Here is a 16,959-nt window from a genome sequence, read left to right on the forward strand (position 1 = left end):
CCATCACCACCTCCTCCTCCTCCTGAGTGTGTGCCCAGGACCACCGTCTTTAGAAGGAGGAAAGCGGCAGAAGCAGCACTGGAGGAAGGCCTTCCAGCAGCCACAAAAGTCCACCGACAGGTTGTGCAGTACACCTGCAGAAAGTGTGGCCAGCCCAAAAGGCTAGACACTGGCCACACACGCATGTCTGGGCTGTCGTACTGCGGAACTGTGGGCGGGAAAAGTGTGGAGGAGCGGAGGGAACAGATGAAATGGGAACAGGAACAATGAAGACCTTCAAAAATATATCTATATTTTTTTATTTGAAAAATGAATATTTTTTGTTGCAATTTTGTGTTATTTCGTTTTGATGGATGGACAGATGGAGAACGCCGTACGCTTTGTAAAGGCCAGAGACAGACAGAAAGCTGCTGCTACAACTACCACCTCTCCCAGCAGCAGCAGCTCTGCATCAGTTCCACAGCCAAATCTGCACAGAGGTAGAATGTTTCAGTCTCAAATCTGTTCACTGCAGTGCGTCTGCTTGTGTTCTTAGAATACCCATTTGACATCTTATCTGTTTTTTAGATTCACATCCTTTGTCTCTGGTTGGCTTCCTCCGTCTGTGGTGGAAATGCAGGTTAAAGTGAAGCAGCTTGTGGGCAGACCTGCATTTCCAGGTACATTAGAAATGAACAGTCAGAGTAGAGTGTAGATCTCGTCATGTGATCAGTGAATTTATGTGGTATGGTGGTGTTTTCAGCCTCCTCTACCCCCTCTTCTTCATCCAAAACCCTTGAGGATCCTACTTATGAAGGGCTGGTCAGCGCTTTAGTTGACATAGAGTGTGGGTAACAGAACAGACACATTCAAAGCTCAGGTTGGACACATTGATGTCTCAGCTGATTTAACTGCTATTTTTCTATTATCACTGGACTCAGAAGTCATGGTTGCCATATCAACGATGCCGTCACTTCCCAGTTGTTTCTGAATTCAGTCCAAAATCCAGGAGTGGTTTTCTCCATCTTAAATGGGAGTAGTTTTACTAGAGTTAGCTCATGTCACCACATTTAGAATAATTAGAACAAAATGACATTGGTGACTGTATCAATCCTCTGTTGTGCTGGCTGAAAGAAAGAAAGACTGTGGAGTCCAAGCAAATCTCCACATGCATCAAGAAAGTAGATGTCATTTAACAACTTGTTAAAAGTTTCTAAAGAAAAAGCAGAACCTGCAATGATAGTTTCCTCTGTTTTGCTACAGGAGTGACTTTGTTTTGTGCAGACAATGGCTTCAAGTTAACATTTCTTGTGAAATATTTGGTCTTTCTAACTTCTCATCAACATTTCTGGAGTTTTTTTACTTGTCTTTGCTTTGTTTAGAGTGAACATCCAGCATTCAGAAGAGCGTCCAATGGGACGCTCCTTTTAAAAGCCTCAAATGAGGAGCAACATGGCCTCCAAAAGGAGACCCACAGGGCCAAAACCCCGGAGGAGGTGGAGAAGGAGGCACGGCCCACGTCACCAGTGAGGGTGGGGATATCACTAACCCCACCCTGGTGCTGAGCCGGTGGAAGATCCAGTTCGGTAAATACCAGGACAAGACTTTCCACTGGCTGCTGGAAAACGACGTGGGCAACGCCGTCAACCTGGTGTCCTCCCACCAGAAGGAGCCAGAGAGGACATCAGTCCCCACTGATGGTCAACAAGGTGATGAGTCTGAGGTTCATTTCTCTCAGTTCAAAGTTTGATGTTTTAACAGAACTTTTGGACCTGCAGGACGGCCTCATCCGTTACTCCTCAGCATATCCTGGCTTTGTGGAGGTTCAGGTTCCACCAGGCGTTTGAGGAGGAACGGGTGAGGTCTCTTCAGCCTGGGCAGGAGGGACAGGCCCTTGTTGGCTTTGGGGACTTTAAGTTCGAGACCCTGCAGACCCTGTATGAGTCTGAGGACCCCAAGAAGATCTGGTACTTAATCACAGAGGATCATATGTTGTAATACAGTTTGTCATCATATGAACAGATGGGAAATTTTAGCTTTAACTGACAATAACACTAGATTACGAGAACATGGAGAACAGCATTTTTTGATGTTGCACCTGTGTCCCCACTCTGGAGTTCCAACTTAATTGTTTTCTCATCTGGTTAGTCAACTACTTGCGGAGGAAGGCTCCTGCTCCAGGAACACAGATGGAGAACGCCGTACGCTTCATCAAGGCCAGAAACAGACAGAAAGTTGCTGCTGCATCTGCTGCTGCAACTACCACCTCTCCCTGCAGCAGCAGCAGCTCTGCATCAGTTCCTTCAGGCCCTGCAGCCAAATCTGCACAGAGGTAGAATGTTTCAGTCTCAAAGCTGTTCCCTGCAGTGTGTCTGCTTGTGTTCTAATAAATTGACATTTAACATCTTATTTTTTAGATTTACATCCTTTGTCTCTGGTCGCCGTTCTCTGTCTGTGGTGGAAATGCAGGTTAAAGTGAAGCAGCTTGTGGGCAGACCTGCATTTCCAGGTACATTAGAAATGAACAGTCAGAGTAGAGTGTAGATCTCGTCATGTGATCAGTTAATTTATGTGGTATTGTGGTGTTTTCAGCTTCCTCTACACCTGCTGCTTCATCCAAAACTTTTGTGGAGCCTAATGATGAAGAGCTGGTCAGCGCTGTAGTTGACATAGAGCGTGAGTAACAGAACAGACACATTCAGAGGTCAGGTTGGACACGTTGATGTGTCAGCTGATGTTAACTGCTGTTTTTTTCTATTTTAAAATAATTATCTGATGGGAGATGAACTGGAAACAGAACAGTAAGTTTGTGTTTGGATGAAACTTTGCCTTGGTCTAAGTGCTGCTTCTCACTCACAAGCCACTTCAGCTTCATCATGACTACTAGATGATCAGCAGCTCAACACCAACTCTCTCACCTATTTAGTCACTTCTTTCTGCTTTCAGCATCCGTCTTTCATTAAGAGCAAAATATTAACTTTTCATGTAATCCACCTCTTCTACCTTCTGCGGGCTAATGAGGAGGTATCGACTCGCCAAAGTCATCACCCCCCAGCTCATCTACGTGGATCACGACTGCTGCTGCAGCAGAGACGGCGTGTCCAAGACATCTGCCTTGTTTTGGGTACCAACTCAGATTCACTATGTTTGCACTACTGCTGACACAGTTCAGTCCTAAAGGTCTCTCAACGTTTGTCTTGTAGGAGTGGGGGCAGCTGCCTGGTGGTTCGACTTGACATTTGGTACCTGATGCGCCGCTTTGCGTCAGGTGTGACCACTGAGAGCCACCAGCTCCATCCCACCTTCATGAGGCAGCTGTCTCACTGCATCTTCCAGGTGGACCCCGGAGGAGCCCGCCGTCTGACTCAGGCTAAGCGGTCCCAGCTGGAGGGGAAGCACGGAATGATCCAGAGGGTTTCCAAGGAGGAATGGAGGCTCCACTGTCGTCGTCGAACACGTGGAGCTGAGAAGACAGCACTCCTCACCCAAAACCTTCTGGACACCTTCAGTGGCCCGGCAGGACCCGACACCCTGGACATCCAGTTGCTGGATGCTTTCCGCATTGAGGAGATCTGGAGCACCCAGGACCGGCACCTTAACTGCATCCACGACTGGCCGCGGGGGGGCAGCTCTACACCGAGACTACACCTCCGGCTGCAGCTGAGGAACATCTGTCGCCTCTCCACTCCTAAAGTGGCAACCTCAAGCACGCCCTAACCAGAAGAGCCAAAGGGTGCTTGGTCTTCAGATGGTTAAGGATTTCACCAAACCTGCTGCGTCCACAGGTGAATAATAACTAAAAGTGATCACAGGTGTAGATCTGACTGCATATGAACCTACAAAAATGACCAAAGCTCTCTGTCGTCACTGCAGGGGAGCTCATCGGGGTGGAGTACCTGTACCAGCAGACGGGCAGCGTGCTTGAGGATGTCAGCCTGGACCCTGACGCTCCGGACGAGGCTGCTCATCATCTCCTCTGAGACAGCAGCCCGGTCAGGTGACCCAGCTGGCACCAGCAGGTCTGGGAGCCATCCAGTCCCCTCCACCACCACCAAAGAGGATGTCCGTCCCGGTTCCTCGCAGTCTTCTGGTCAGCATCCCTCCTCAGACTCTGAGGTAAAATCTACAACCCCAGTCCTCTATCAAACGATGTGAAGTTGTGTATTTTTAGTAGATTTTCTGTGCTTTGCATTTGCCAACTGTCCATTTGCTTCTGTCTCAGGAAGAGGTCCAGGGTCCTGATGGTCAGTCAGGATACCAGCATGTCCTGAAGCTGGCCAAGGCCCTGGTGGAGATCAGGAGTCTGCCTGCAATCTCCAACAGCAGGGTGGACAGAATCATTACACTCTGGAAACGCCTGCCAGACTGTGACAAACAGCGGGTCGTCTACCCTGCAGGCCCCGGGACAGACAGCCTAAAGGGCGTTTCAAGGCCGCGAAGGGGAAGAGCTCTTCCTGTCCTGGGAACTTCTGAGCGCGTGCCCAGGACCACCGCTTTTAGAAGGAGGAAACCAGCAGAAGCAGAAGCACCAGAGGAAGGCCTTCCACCAGCCACAAAAGTCCACCGACAGGTTGTGCAGTACACCTGCAGAAAGTGTGGCCAGCCCAAAAGGCTAGACCAGGGGTCGGCAACCCATGGCTCCGGAGCCACATGTGGCTCTTTCATCCTTCTGTCGTGGCTCCCTGTGACTTTGGAAAATAATGAGTATTTTATAAAAAAAAATATATATATTTTATTTTTTTTTTCATTTTAAAATATAATTCTGAATTTGAAGATTGTGGTAAACTTGTAACATTAAAATTAAACGTTTTTAATATTTTTAATCACCCAAAATATGCGTCACATCCGCCGATGTGCGACATTCGAATTCTTGGTCACGTCTGGCAGCCGGCGTTTTTCCAGCACACTACCAGCGTGATTTTTTGACCCCTGCCTGGAAGGTAAATAAATGATGGATAAAAGGAAAATTTCTGAAGATAACAGAACGTTTAATGCTACGTGGGCAGATTCTTTTGCTTTCACTGCTGATGAAACTGGTTTACCAGTCTGCTTAATATGTGGTGAAATATTGGCAAACGACAAAAAGTCAAATGTTGCGAGACATTTCGAGAACAAACACTCTGCCTTTGCTAAAAAATATCCCAAGGGAGAGGAGCGAAAAAAGGCCGTTTCGGAGCTGATGCAGAAGGCTGATGTGAGCAGAAGTCACTTCAAGAAATGGATTAAAACTGGAAATTCAACTACATGTACAAGTTTCGTGGTTGCTCAGGAAATAGTCAAGCATGGGAAGCCATTTACAGATGGAGAATACCTCAAAGAAACATTTATTAAGATTTCCAAACATCTGTTCTCGGACTTCAAAAACAAAGATGAAATTTTGCAGAAAATAAAAGATATGCCTCTCTCTGCAAAAATTGTCCAAGACAGAAGTGTGAATATGGCAGAAAACGTCACCAGACAGCAGATTGAAGATATCAATTCAGCTTTGGCGTATGCAATCGCCTGTAATATGTCCAAAGACAAAAATGACATTGAACAAATAGCGCTGTTCTGCCGATACGTGAGCGCTGCCGGGCCACAGGAAGAAATGATTGAATTGATACCGTTAAAAGGCCAAACACGAGGGGAGGACATCTGCGAGGCTGTCTTGCATTGTTTAAGAACCAAAGAAATAAAGACCACCCACCTGGTGCCCGTGGCTTCTGATGGGGCACCATCTATGACGGGGGCTCAGAAGGGCTTTGTGGCTTTACTGCAGAAGTCACTGGATAGAAAGTTGCTGACATTCCATTGCATCTTGCATCAAGAAGCATTGTGTGCGCAAACATTTCCTCCAGAATGCACCCAAGTAATGGATCTTGTCATTCAGATTGTTAACAAAATAATGGCAAATGGTTTAAATCACCGTCAGTTCCGCTCATTACTGGATGAGTTGGACAGCGCGTATTCTGATCTCTTGCTGCATAACAAGGTCCGGTGGCTGTCCAGAGGGGTAGTGCTGAAACGCTTTGCAGCGTGTCTGGAAGAGGTGAAAGTTTTCCTCAGCAACAAAGGGCTCACTTTTCCTGAGCTGGAACAGCCAGAGTGGCAAGAAAAACTCCACTTCATGGTTGATATGACAGCCCACCTGAACACGTTGAACACATCTCTTCAGGGGAAAGGAGGCACAGCTCTGCACATGCTGGAAGAGGTGTTGGGATTCGAGCGCAAATTGACAGTGTTCGCCACGGATTTAAAGCGAGGTACACTGTATCACTTCCCCGCTTTGAGAGAGTTCCAACAAGCTGGCAATGCCATAAATTCACAGTATTTGAAATCTGTAATCACTGCAATGCAAACATCATTTGGAAAACGATTCTGTGAGTTCAGACAAGAAAAACACACCTTATCCTTCCCCGTCACTCCCCTGACCATCGATCCATCCCAGTTGAACATGACTGCATTTGCAGGTGTAGTAAGTCAACCTGATCTGGAGATGGAACTGGCCGACATCTGGGTTTTTAAGTTCAAAAGCTTGACAGCTTATCTAGAAAATGTGTCCCGTCAGAAGGCCGTTCTCGCTCAGAATCACAAATGGAGCGACATTGCAAACCTTCCCAAACAGGACAAACTTGTGTTTGAGACATGGAATGCCATCCCCGACAGCTACATAAATATGAAGAGGTATGCATTTGGGGTCCTGGAAATCTTCGGATCCACATACATCTGTGAGCAGGTCTTCTCCAACGTGAACTTTATTAAAAACAAGCACCGCTCACGCCTCACACACATCAGCTTACGTTCCTGTTTGAAGATGAAGGTGACATCTTACAGCCCTGACGTGAAGAAGCTGTGCAGCGAGGTTCAGGAGCAAAAATCACATTAACCAGGTAAAATAAATATTTTAATTGATTATTGTTTTCCATGTGTGTGTGCGTGCATTCGTGCGTTCGTTTATGTGAAGTATAAAAGTGACATAAATACATAACTATATATTAAATTAAGTGCAGTAGTCCTTTTTTTTTTTAAATCCAGGAGGACAAATGGCTGCACACTCCAGTACACGCGATGTGACAGAAGCAGGCTGCGTATTTTTTTGTTTTGCATTGTTCGTTCAGTGCTGGTGGATGATATTTGGATAAGTTTGGATTTTTATCTCATAAATAAGAGGACTCAAATAGACACCGGGTATTTTATTTGAAATTAAGCATCAACCAAGTGTTAAATGCTTTTTGTTACATGTAGAAATAAAATTCTGTGTTCTCTGCAGCAGTTCGTTGATTTCATTTTCATAAATGCAATAGTTTTTTGTACACAGGGGTACTCACACTTTTTTGGCGTGTGAGCTACTTTTGAATCGACAATGTCTTAAAGATCTACCTATAAATGATTAAGAACTACACAGTAAGATTACACAAAGATACTTTTGTATTAACAGATGAGGCGTTTTATTACAAAGACAGAAAGCAGCGACTATGGTATGTCATGCTCTGTTGTAAACCGTGCTATGGGGGGAGCATGTCATTTCAAAGACGCTGCTGGCTCTGACTAAGCGTGTGCCACGAGAAAACAGCGCTTCTTAATAAGCTCGTATTTATCGGGCTAGAACTGCAGAGCTGATAGCAGGGGGAGACAAGCGGGGCGGCTTCAATAAACACTCCAGCTGTCCGTAGAGGTCTGCTGCCGGGGACATGATGTGCCGCGGGGCAGAAAGAGTTTGCGCTCAGTGTTTTTAAAGACGCGTCTGCAGTGACGTATGTATCAGAGGATGTCCGATTGGCCAATCTGCATGTCAATCAAGTCCCGTACTTCTCATTGAGGATTTTGATTGGCTGGTGGATTTTTAAGAAGTACTTTTTTTTTTTATTCTTCTCTGTCCCGCGAGCTACACTCATGTCCTTGAAGATCGACCGGTCGATCGCGATCGACGTAATGAGCACCGTCGATATAATATATACATGCATAATATATATAATGATGTCAAAACGGGTTTTGGCTCCGGGTTCTTTCTTTTTATTAGGGGCGGTCCCAAATGGCTCTTTGAGTAAAAAAGGTTGCCGACCCAAAAGGCTAGACACTGGCCACACACGCATGTCTGGGCTGTCGTACTGCGTAACTGTGGGCGGGAAAAGTGTGGAGGAGCGGAGGGAACAGATGAAATGGGAACAGAAACAAATAAGGCTTTCAAAAATATATCTATATTTTTTTATTTCACAAACAAATATTTTTTGTTGCAAAGCTTGTGTTATTTCGTTTTGATGGATGGACAGATGGAGAACACCGTACGCCTTGTGAAGGCCAGAGACAGACAGAAAGCTGCTGCTGCAACTACCACCTCTCCCAGCAGCAGCAGCTCTGCATCTGTTTCATCAGGCCTGGCAGCCAAATCTGCACAGAGGTAGAATGTTTCAGTCTCAAAGCTCTTCACTGCAGTGCGTCTGCTTGTGTTCTAATAAACTGACATTTAACATCTTATGTTTTAGATTTACATCCTTTGTCTCTGGTCGCCGTTCTCTGTCTGTGGTGGAAAAAGCCTGCACTCACCATTTTCGAGAAGACTGGCTGAAAGAATTCAGCTGGCTGAGGTACCATAAGCAGTCGAACTATATGAATTGCGAATACTGCAGCAGCTACCCCAGAACTGCGGGGAACACAAAGTTTGCCGATAGGAGGATCTGCTCTAAGGGGGAGTGAGTAAAGGCTCAAGTTGTTTAGACCTACATGTTCTAGTGGAATGTTATTAGCCAGTGCCCCTAATGTTTAAATACATTTAAGTATTGTTTGTAACTGTGAAATGACCGAAAGGTTACTAATCACTTGTTACTAAGCACTTTTTTATTCTGAATGTATGGTATTTTGTTTACTATTTGTACTGTCATGACAGCGATGGTGCTGTCAGTTCACCTTGTTGTTGCATCTTCAAAAGTGCAGAATAAAATGTGACACTGAATTTTAAACAGCACATTGTCATTTCTGCATCTATTATTAAAGTATTTATTAGTAATACAGTGGAAATTAGTAGATTTGGTTAGCATGCTAATTTACGGTATGCGCCCCTAAATTTTCTGGTTGTGCCCCTAAAATTTTCAGTCGGGGCCCTGCATAGAGTGTGAGTAACAGAACAGACACATTCAAAGCTCAGGTTGGACACATTCAGGGCTCCAGACTGCGAGCAATTGGTCGCATTTTGCGACCAAAATTTGAGAGTGTGCGACTGAATTTTACATCCAGTCGCACATGCGCGACCATTAAATTTGCTTCCCCCACCCTTCGTATTTTTTTAGACATTAAACTTGGAAGGGGCACGTCAATGATCAATGAAATAATCAATGAGACGCGAGCGCACACACACGCAGGCAGACACACACACTCGCGCACATACTCATGAAACGCGAGCACGTACACACTCGCGTGATACCTGTCTGTGAGGCGGCCACTGCGTGTGAGAAGAATAGAGATAATCGAACGCGCGTAAACATCTGTGGGAAGGAAACGGAGATGATATTTTGCGGTCCCCGCCTTAATATGAAGGTTCATTGTTACTGCAGCCCGCCAGTTTTAATGAATTACACTTTTTCATTGTCGTGCGCGGAGCTGACCAACCAATCACAGTGGGGTAAATGACTGTTGGGGGGCGTGACAATGACCGGGTTTGAAAGCAGGACACCTGACAGCTGCCTCCCCGGACCACATGAAGGAATTCCTTACTTTCCTTTAGAACGTATCTATTCGCTCGTAATTTTCTAAATACATGCAGTCTGTGCTGAACTTTTCTCTGGGCCGCACAGACCCAGAGGAAGGTTTAGGTTTTGGTTACGGTTACGGCGGCGCATCAATGGGTTTATGCACGGCTGTTACGGCAGCACACCGCTCCCGCGGGAGTCGGGTCAGCTGAGGAGAATAAATGTCCCACACCTACATGTGTGACAGCTAACGGGGCTTGAACGTTAAACACGCTCGAGCAAAAACAACATTAGTTTTAGACACACTGAAAATACGTGGGGAAAATGCAACGATAGACGTGTTTGAGATGAACCAGCACCTCGCCTGGATCATTGGGGAGACCAGGCGGGGGGGCTGTGAGATGAAAGCGAATCTGCAGCAAGACTGAAGGAGGACAGGAAATTGGAGTTGTCCTTAACATTCAATTTAGTTTTAATATTCTTCTCCCCCTTAGTATGATCTGTGTTATTATAATTATATATTTTATGATTATTTTAATGTTTTGTGATGTATGTAACCTTTTTTAATGAATTGGTATTTTAAATTATTTTAATTAATCACTCCACTACAAAAACCATCAAGACACATGTCCCATAATGCATTGTTTTGTAGTCTGTAGGGCAGCTTTCAGTCAGTTCAGTTTCCAGCTGTGTCCGGGTAGGTTTGCCCCTTGCTCCCACCCCTTTCTCACGATATTTTTGTGATGATTGACAGTTGATGTTGGAGCAAAAACAAAAATATAGGACACACACCAGGTGATCTGTGCAGCGTTGAGTTCACCTGGGTGATCTCAAACACGCTTATTGTGCATCTTGGCTGCACCTATTTGGTGTCACCAAGATAAATTTGTACTGTCATGACAGTGATGCTTTTGTTTTGTTGCATCTTCAAAAGTGAAGAATAAAATGTGACACTGAATTTGAAACAGCACATTGTCATTTCTGCATCTATTATTAAAGTATTTATTAGTAATACAGTGGAAATTAGTAGATTTGGTTAGAATGTTGATTTACGGTATGCGCCCCTAAATTTTCTGGTTGTGCCCCTAAAATTTTGAGTTAGGGGCCACAGTGCTCCTGGTGAAAAAAGTTAGTCTGGAGCCCTGACATTGATGTCTCAGCTGATTTAACTGCTATTTTTCTATTATCACTGGACTCAGTAGTCATGGTTGCCATATCAACGATGCCGTCACTTCCCAGTTGTTTCTGAATGCAGTCCAAAATCCAGGAGCGGTTTTCTCCATCCGAAGTGGGAGTCGATTTACTAGAGTAAGCTTATGTCACCGCATTTAGAATAATTAGAACAAAATGACATTGCTGACTTCATCAATCCTCTGTTGTGCTGGCTGAAAGAAAGAAAGACTGTGGAGTCCAAGCAAATCTCCACATGCATCAAGAAAGTAGATGTTACAGGTGCCAGAACATCCCATGTGGGTCAATGATATGGGTAACATGTTCTACCTTCCACCGCAACCAGGAAACACAGATTCCATCACCTCACTTCTTGCCAGCAACACTAAAAATATCTGTTCCAACATGAATTGTCAGTTTTGCTCGTCAAATGTGGAAACTGGAATCTCTTTTGATGATTGTGACATATTTCCCTTGCATGTGCCAAGACAATCTGCAGTCAGGGAACGAGTGACACCAGATGGTTCCATCTATGTTCCAATCAATGGGAAGAAGGAACAATTCAACCTGTCCTCTGTCATTTGCCACAAAATAAATCACTTTCACACCTACGTTTTCAAAGATGATGTCATTCTTAAAGCAAACGACAGTCAAATCTCTGTAGCAGATGAGACCAGTCTGGATGACATGAGTTTACATGGAATAGTCTACTATCAAAAATGCAAAGACACAACTGCTGTCAATCTGATGGACGTGTCTACTAACGATGAGGAAAATGTTGCTCAGCAAGACACCATGAGGCGAGCTAGCAAATGTGGCGCACTGTTATAACTCTTATGTTTTACAAAGGAATGCTGTGAAATTTGAATGCATGCATCCATGGCTGGCACTAAACATAATGAAGAAAACTGGATATGGCCATATAAGGAATGTGGGCGTGGTTAGCAAAAAACATCTGTTGCTAAGGAAATCCAAAAGTTTACTTTGTTTTTTTTTTTTTTTTTTAACTTGTCCTGTCGAACAGCTAGGCAGACAGATGAGAGCTGACGGCCTTTTGTGTTGGACATATTTTACTTTAACAAGAGGGGTTATTAATCTTCAGACAAACCAAAGGTCTGTCTGAATAAACCCCTTTTGTAATTGAGGCCAAACTTTATTAATTTCAATCATGTTTGAAAATCTTTGGTGTTGGACCGGACGGAAAAGGAAAGAAGGGAAGAAGAGAGAGGGATGTTAGAGAGGGGGGGGGGGGGGGGTAAGAGGGTGATAATAGGAGGGGGGGGATAAGACAATGAAGCAGCATAAAGCAACAAGTTTACTGGTTGTTTATCATTACGGTAAGGTTCAAATGTAGTACAAAAAGGGCGGAGCCTGTCCACACACTCAAATGTTATCAACACACCTGCTAGCCGCAAAAAAGCCCACATGTCAACATGCACACAAAACAGATAGTGTTCAAAAGTTTACTTTTTCTGATTCGTCTGAAACGGACGTCGATCTGTTCATTATCCCCTGGCAACCAAAACATAAAATGGTTGCTATGGAGATAGAATCAAGAGAAAAGCCGGCATTTTGAAAAAAAAGTGGATTTTCTATCAACTACGTTATGTAGCTCTTACTAATGGAGCAATGGGTTTTACTGAGTGAGTTGATGATGCTGATCGCTAAGCTAGCACTTTTAGCCATATTAGCAATAACTTTCATAGTTAGCAAAATTAGCATCTTAAGCAATGCGTTTTTCTGAGTCTTAATGATGCTGATCGTAATGCTAGCACTTTTAGCTACATTAGCATTGCTACTATAGTTAGCATAATTAGCATTTTACACAATGTGTTTTTCTGGGTAAACTGATGACGCTGATCGCTAAGCTAGCACTTTTAGCCATATTAGCATAACTACCATAGTGAGCATGGTCAGTATATGCATTTTTTGGGCGGCTGAGCTGCATGGAGGTGGGCAGCGATAGCGGAGGTGGTGCGTAGAGGGGGGTAGCGCCTACGGGCCATACAATGCCGCCTACGGCTTTAATTGACATCTATAATTTTGTCTGCTGTGAGTTTTCCTGAAACTTTTACCATGAACTCTATTAGAAATTGTCCGATATTAGCTGGATGGTTCATTTTTAGGGCTATTTTTAATAAAACGACACACAGATAGGTGAAATTGGTTTTTAAAAGAGAAAATGAGGAACGCTTCATGAATTTGCGTGTCATCCTTGCGCCTCCGTGAACCCCATTTTCTCTGTTCCAAACGAGGCTCTGATTGTGTCTTAGGTCAGACAAAGCAGCTCAATCCAACACCTGTCACCATCAGAGTTAAATCACGTGTCCCTTTAATTCACACAATGACACTTTTTCTCACTGAAATCATTTCCAACACCTTTGTGATTATTTTACAGATTTTTCTGTAAAGAGACACAATTCTCAGGATTTTTGTTGTGATTGCCCAAGGCGGGGCTCGAACTCACAACCTCGTGCACGGCAGCAAGAGGCCCCCCTTTGCACCTCTTCCCCCAAGAAAAACCCCTTCTCCCCTCTTCCTCCCACAGAGAATGAGCAACATCCGCGGTCCCTCCGTGAACCCCATTTTCTCTGATTCAAATGTTCCGATTGTTCCAACTTCGCGACCAATCAGATGGCAGCATTTGTTGCAATTCCTCGATCCCGCCCTCTCCTTTTACTGTCACGGATGCCTTCACGATCAGACGCAAGTGTTATTTTTCCTTTTATTTAACGTGAAATCAATGGGTTTTAAACACCGAAATGATATTGATATGTTTGTGGGAAAGTTTCTTCCCTTTTCTGCGTCGTGTCTTAAGTTAAAAATGCGCTAATAGATTGTAAAATAGTCGCCTTTTGCTTCGTTTTTCTCCGGCTAGTTTCTCGTCTGTTTTCATTTTCTGCTAGTTTATGGTTCACATTCTGGAAAAGTTATGTTAACATCTGCTGATTATAAAAGTTTTATAATGCAAAGCAGCTTCATTACTAAGTAATCCATGAGCCCTTTCTCATTCAACAACTTGTTAAAAGTTTCTAAAGAAAAAGCAGAACCTGCAATGATAGTTTCCCCTGTTTTGCTACAGGAGTGACTTTGTTTTGTGCAGACAATGGCTGCAAGTTAACATTTCCTCTGAAATGTTTGGTCTTTCTAACTTCTCATCAACATTTCTGGAGTTTTTTTACTTGTCTTTGCTTTGTCTAGAGTGAACATCCAGCATTCAGAAGAGCGTCCAATGGGACGCTCCTTTTAAAAGCCTCAAATGAGGAGCAACATGGCCTCCAAAATGAGACCCACAGGGCCAAAACCCTGGAGGAGGTGGAGAAGGAGGCACGGCCCACGTCACCAGTGAGGGTGGGGATATCACTAACCCCACCCTGGTGCTGAGCCGGTGGAAGATCCAGTTCGGTAAATACCAGGACAAAACTTTCCACTGGCTGCTGGAAAACGACGTGGGCAACGCCGTCAACCTGGTGTCCTCCCACCAGAAGGAGCCAGAGAGGACATCAGTCCCCACTGATGGTCAACAAGGTGATGAGTCTGAGGTTCATTTCTCTCAGTTCAAAGTTTGATGTTTTAACAGAACTATGGGACCTGCAGGACGGCCTCATCCGTTGCTCCTCAGCATATCCTGGCTTTGTGGAGGTTCAGGTTCCACCAGGCGTTTGAGGAGGAACGGGTGAGGTCTCTTCAGCCTGGGCAGGAGGGACAGGCCCTTGTTGGCTTTGGGGACTTTAAGTTTGAGACGCTGCAGACCCTGTACGAGTCTGAGGACCCCAAGAAGATCTGGTACTTAATCACAGAGGATCATATGTTGTAATACAGGTTGTCATCATATTAACAGAAGAGAATTTTTAGCTGTAACTGACAATAACACTAGATTACGAGAACATGGAGAACAGCATTTTTTGATGTTGTACCTGTGTCCCCACACTGGAGTTTCTACTTATTTGGTTTCTCATCAGGTTTGTCAACTACTTGCAGAGGAAGGCTCCTGCTCCAGGAACACAGATGGAGAACGCCGTACGCTTCATCAAGGCCAGAGACGGACAGAAAGCTGCTGCTGCATCTGCTGCTGCAACTACCACCTCTCCCAGCAGCAGCAGCAGCAGCTCTGCATCAGTTCCTTCAGGCCCTGCAGCCAAATCTGCACAGAGGTAGAATGTTTCAGTCTCAAAGCTGTTCACTGCAGTGTGTCTGCTTGTGTTCTAATAAATTGACATTTAATATCTTATTTTTTAGATTTACCTTTTGTTCCTGACGCTCCACCTCCTTCCCCTGACTGTGGCATCTCTGCTGGGCCGAGCGGCCAACCGGATACGGTTCTCCCTTTGGCTGGGCTTGAGGAGCAGCCAGTTCCAGCTGTCCTCCCTCCACCTCCATCTGCTGGCAATGCAGAGGTGATGCGACAGTAGCTGCAGCTTTTTGTGTCTCTGTGTCGCTAACAGCAGTCATACCTTAAAGCTGCTTCATCTCGTCTCTTCAGCTGCTGCCTGAGTCCTGGCGGGCAGCTCTCACTGTGGAGCAGCAGCAGTGGATCGGGCGGGTGTTGTTCACCAGGGACAGCTCGGGGAGGTCCAAGCTCATCACTGAGCTGAATCTGTGGTGGAACCCTCCCCAACCCCGCCCAATCTACCACCAACCTCCCGCGTCCCCTGACCTGTTCTTCACGTGTCGGCTGTTCCTGTGGATGCCCCACAAGATCTGGGGTCTTCAGCTGACATGTCCCAAGCCTTTGTGTGGCGGGTCACTGACGAAGGCTGAGCTGTACAGGACCATCCGGAGGGTCCTGGACATCGATGGCTGGTACCTCATGGCCACGGAGTACCTGGAGTGCCGTTGGTGTAAGAAGAAGGTCGGGGGGGTGGTCACAGGGGATCATAAGGCAGCTGGCTCCCACCCACAGCTGCCAGTTTCCCGCTGTTCTCGCGTACAAGTAAGAGGCAACATTGCCTCACGTGTTAGTTTGTGTGTAAAACTTTGTCTACATGTTGGCATCTGGTGATTGTGTTGATGCAGGCTGTCCTGTGACCAAAGGGTGATTGCACAGCTCAGGTCTCACACGTTGGGCAACACCCTGCGGGAGCAGCACTCAAGACTCCTGGATCATGCGGAGAGCGATCCACTACCTTAGCGTCTGCGAGCAGTTCCTGGCCTTGAGCAATGTGGGGGGGGGCAGTTTCAACCACCTCCACCTATGCCCCCTCTTCTGTCACCAGTCTGGATGCTGACGGTGTACGGCTACGACGTCCTGATGAGGCTGGACGAGTACAAGGCCAGGATCACGTCCACCTTTGGATCCATTCTAAAAAATGGATTCCACCAAGAAGGTTTGGGAATGTTTTTCTTCTGTGGATTCTCAAACAGCAGTCTGAGTCTGTTCTGAAGAAAACATCTTTGTTCAGGTGACAAAGAAGCTCACAGGGTTACCAATGCTTCCTCGCAGGGTAACCTCATGAGCATCCTCACCTGCTCTGAGGGCTCTGAGGGTCTGTCCAGGATGGCGACCGGACTGATGAGGAGGTATCGACTCGCCAAGGTCCCCCCAGGGTCCTGATGGTCAGCCAGGATACCAGCATGTCCTGAAGCTGGTAAAGGCCCTGGTGGAGATCAGGAGTCTGCCTGCAATCTCCAACAGCAGGGTGGACAGAATCATCACACTGTGGAAACGCCTCCCAGACTGTGACAAACAGCGGGTCGTCTACCCTGCAGGCACCGGGACAGACAGCCCAAAGGGCGCTTCAAGGCCACGAAGGGGAAAAACTCTTCCTGTCCTTGGAAGGAGAGTCTCCAACGGTACGATTGGTTTCTAGAAGTCTTAGTTTACTTTGAAATCTACTCCCTTTTTTTCATGCTGTCATTTCTTCCACATGACTCCAGCGGCCTGGTGGAGGCCATTTGCAGCCAGCACTGCTGCCTCCACCTATCAGCTACCAGAACCAGGGGGGTTCTGAAGACCCGTTGGTCCCTGGTCTTGGGGGACTATGTGGCCATCAGGGAGGCCGTCCTCAGGAACCTCAGGCTGATGGCTGAGACTGGACTTCAGCTGTTTCTGCTGAACCAGAGGACCCTGTCACAGTGGTGAGAGCTCCAACTACTACAGTCTGGTGTATCTTGTCCAACTATCCCAGAATCCCGGTACCAGCGTCTC

At 45.9% G+C, this 16,959-nt stretch overlaps 2 protein-coding genes across 15 annotated transcripts; both read left to right on the top strand.

The window, feature by feature from the left end:
• Nucleotides 1-737: 737 nt before the first annotated feature.
• LOC110015985 (general transcription factor II-I repeat domain-containing protein 2A) lies at nt 738-15,050 on the top strand. 14 transcript variants are annotated; one of them, XM_078954564.1, is made up of 8 exons: nt 738-1,946; nt 2,128-2,780; nt 3,001-3,103; nt 3,183-3,764; nt 3,853-4,095; nt 4,202-6,848; nt 14,013-14,597; nt 14,774-15,050. In XM_078954564.1, the coding sequence occupies exon 6, from the start codon at nt 4,928-4,930 to the stop codon at nt 6,842-6,844; it is 1,917 nt and encodes a 638-aa protein (XP_078810690.1). In that variant the 5' UTR covers nt 738-1,946; nt 2,128-2,780; nt 3,001-3,103; nt 3,183-3,764; nt 3,853-4,095; nt 4,202-4,927; the 3' UTR covers nt 6,845-6,848; nt 14,013-14,597; nt 14,774-15,050. The 14 variants fall into 13 exon arrangements, with proteins under 14 accessions (XP_078810690.1, XP_078810692.1, XP_078810688.1 ...); XM_078954562.1 differs by having other exon boundaries at nt 2,128-2,311; nt 2,397-2,488; nt 2,572-3,764; XM_078954554.1 differs by having other exon boundaries at nt 2,128-3,764; nt 14,013-14,339; nt 14,409-14,597.
• LOC144995549 (uncharacterized) lies at nt 13,918-16,885 on the top strand. Its single transcript, XM_078955275.1, has 8 exons — nt 13,918-13,923; nt 14,108-14,353; nt 14,434-14,597; nt 14,774-14,846; nt 14,950-14,965; nt 15,051-15,208; nt 15,295-15,744; nt 15,828-16,885. The coding sequence occupies exons 1-8, from the start codon at nt 13,918-13,920 to the stop codon at nt 15,837-15,839; spliced, it is 1,125 nt and encodes a 374-aa protein (XP_078811401.1). The 3' UTR covers nt 15,840-16,885.
• The last annotated feature ends 74 nt before the right edge of the window (nt 16,886-16,959 follow it).

Source organism: Oryzias latipes, chromosome 11, assembly GCF_053564925.1.
Source record: "Oryzias latipes strain Hd-rR chromosome 11, Olatipes_Hd-rR_3.1".
Classification (NCBI taxonomy): domain Eukaryota; kingdom Metazoa; phylum Chordata; class Actinopteri; order Beloniformes; family Adrianichthyidae; genus Oryzias; species Oryzias latipes.